We start from the raw sequence: 826 nt of genomic DNA on the forward strand, positions 1-826 counted from the left end.
CGCGCTCCCGCGAGAGGGGATGCAATTTTGGGCAGGCATGCGTTTCTGGGCATAACACCGGAACTACGTGTGTTCGCCTGGTGATGCATTCAAGTTTTCTCGGAAGTCTTAGTTGAACGCTGCGAAACCGCTAACTCCTGAAAGCAATGCCATGCCAATAACGTCCTATAAACCAACCAACAACTTTATCGACATTATATGGGTATACTGAATTACTGAATTCAGAAATTCTTGTATCGACTTTAAAGGTCGGTTTCAACTTCATGGCGCATTCTAATTCCTTTTCCAACTGGTAACTCGATAATCCAATTTACGAGCATGAAAAGAACGCACCAAATGAGTCCAGGAAGTGACTACTGATTGACATCCATACAGGACTTTATCACGCATTTTATTAATCGTTAGAGGGGTTTTAGTTTGTGCTTACGCTTTGTGTCCTTGTCGATTTGAAACAGATTCTAGTTCCAGTCACAGCGAGGCAGCAAATGTTGATAAAGAAGAGAAGCCATTGGTGCCTGATAGCTTCAGGTATGGTGTCATTAGTCCTGTTCATGACGCTGCTGTACAGCGGCAGCAGTGGCGGCGGGCTGCGCCGGTTCAGCTCCAGCCTGAGACACGACTACCAGCTGATGGGCAGACCGCTATACAAACTGGACTTGGGCTGGCCCAAGAACCCGGAGATCTTCACCGGAGAGGTGTTCTGTGTGGCTGTCAACCAGGATGCGGCGGTGGTGTACGTAGCACAGAGAGGTACACACCTTAGTTAATGTGACACTGTTTGTGCTTTGGGTGTGCAAACTAAAGATTTCTCAGCAGCAAATGTCAC

At 47.3% G+C, this 826-nt stretch overlaps 1 protein-coding gene across 1 annotated transcript in view; it reads left to right on the forward strand.

Annotated features, from left to right (window-relative positions):
- The first annotated feature begins 310 nt into the window (after nucleotides 1–310).
- The window catches only part of LOC106939764 (NHL repeat-containing protein 3), a 7565-nt gene continuing 7049 nt past the window's right edge, over nucleotides 311–826 (forward strand). Inside the window, exon 1 of the mRNA XM_015022303.1 lies at nucleotides 311–750. Coding sequence (XP_014877789.1) covers nucleotides 486–750 — 265 coding nt within the window. The 5' untranslated portion in view covers nucleotides 311–485. The remainder of the gene's footprint in view (nucleotides 751–826) is intronic.

This window comes from Poecilia latipinna, unplaced genomic scaffold, assembly GCF_001443285.1.
Source record: "Poecilia latipinna isolate Pla-1442-1.1 unplaced genomic scaffold, P_latipinna-1.0 Scaffold2975, whole genome shotgun sequence".
Lineage (NCBI taxonomy): Eukaryota > Metazoa > Chordata > Actinopteri > Cyprinodontiformes > Poeciliidae > Poecilia > Poecilia latipinna.